Source organism: Drosophila nasuta, unplaced genomic scaffold (genome assembly GCF_023558535.2).
Source record: "Drosophila nasuta strain 15112-1781.00 unplaced genomic scaffold, ASM2355853v1 ctg17_pilon, whole genome shotgun sequence".
Lineage (NCBI taxonomy): Eukaryota > Metazoa > Arthropoda > Insecta > Diptera > Drosophilidae > Drosophila > Drosophila nasuta.
Genome location: NW_026869403.1, coordinates 642,363 through 643,562, shown reverse-complemented (window position 1 = coordinate 643,562; position 1,200 = coordinate 642,363). Strand labels below are relative to the sequence as shown.

The 1,200-nt window shown below is 48.8% G+C and overlaps 1 protein-coding gene across 1 annotated transcript; it reads left to right on the top strand.

Moving 5' to 3' along the window:
* On the top strand, positions 1–864 carry LOC132797720 (uncharacterized). The gene has a single exon (XM_060809473.1). The coding sequence runs from the start codon at positions 1–3 to the stop codon at positions 862–864; it is 864 nt and encodes a 287-aa protein (XP_060665456.1).
* The last annotated feature ends 336 nt before the right edge of the window (positions 865–1,200 follow it).

Sequence of the window (1,200 nt, the reverse complement as noted above, 5' to 3'; positions counted from 1 at the left end):
ATGCAGGCACACGATCAAGACCTCGCAGAACAACTGCGGGATGTGAAACAGCAACTCGAGCAACTTCAGTCACATGGCCAACCAGCTGGATTGTCATCGCAATGCGTGCAACTTCGCATTCCGAAATTCAACAAAACAAATCCTCAGCTTTGGTTTTCTCAGTTGGATCGCCTATTTCATCTGCATAATGTCACTGACGATAACAAATTCGACATTATATCTGTGAATTTGGAGGAGGATGTCATTGCCAAACTGGAGGATCTGATCGCATCGCCACCGCTGACAAACAAATATGCCATTTTAAAGCAGCGCGTGCTCGACAAGTTCGCAGAATCATCTGACTCAAAGCTGAAAAGACTTTTGCGTGGCGGCGAAACTGTTGGCAAGAAACCGTCAGACATCCTTGACCACATGCGGCGCTTAGCACCAGCCACGGGCTGCGAGGCAGTTATTCGATCGTTGTTTCTGGCGGAGCTTCCAAACTCGATCCGACCGCTCATTTCGGTATGGGACGAGAACAACCTTGACAAATTGGCGGAGATTGCAGATAAAATGCTTGAAGCTAGCGAGCCAGGTTCTGCATTTGTTGAGTCAACGGCACTAACAGAGCAGCAGCACCAAGTTGATGCTCTGAGCGGCAAGCAAACCGGCATGTCAGAAGTAACATCGGCATTACGAGCGCTCACTACAAAAGTCGACAAGCTTCAGGGCGAGCTACGCCAATCAAAACATGCCCAATCGTCACGGCATCCACATGATAGCTCTAATGATGTCGGTTCGAAACTATGTTTCTACCACACTAGATTCGGTGAGAATGCTCGCAAGTGCCAGCCAGCATGTCCACGCTACCAGTCGTCAAACTAAAGATGCTACCGTTGACTCAGCTGGTAAACGGTAGCGCAGTAACCACCAGCAGCCACAAAGCTCCAAACATTCAACAAATTGGCCTGGACCGGCGTCTACACATCAAAAGATCGCTTGTCAAACCAATCATTCCTTATTGATTCCGGATCAGTGGTGTCAGTGATTCCACGCAGCATGGCACCGCACACACGCATCAACGGCAGACTTTATCTGTATGCCGCCAACCAATCTACAATCAAAACCTATGGAAATTGTACTCTTCAGCTCGACCTGGCCCTGCATCGCTCGTTCACATGGCCATTCATCATCGCTGATGTACAAACACCTATAATCGGC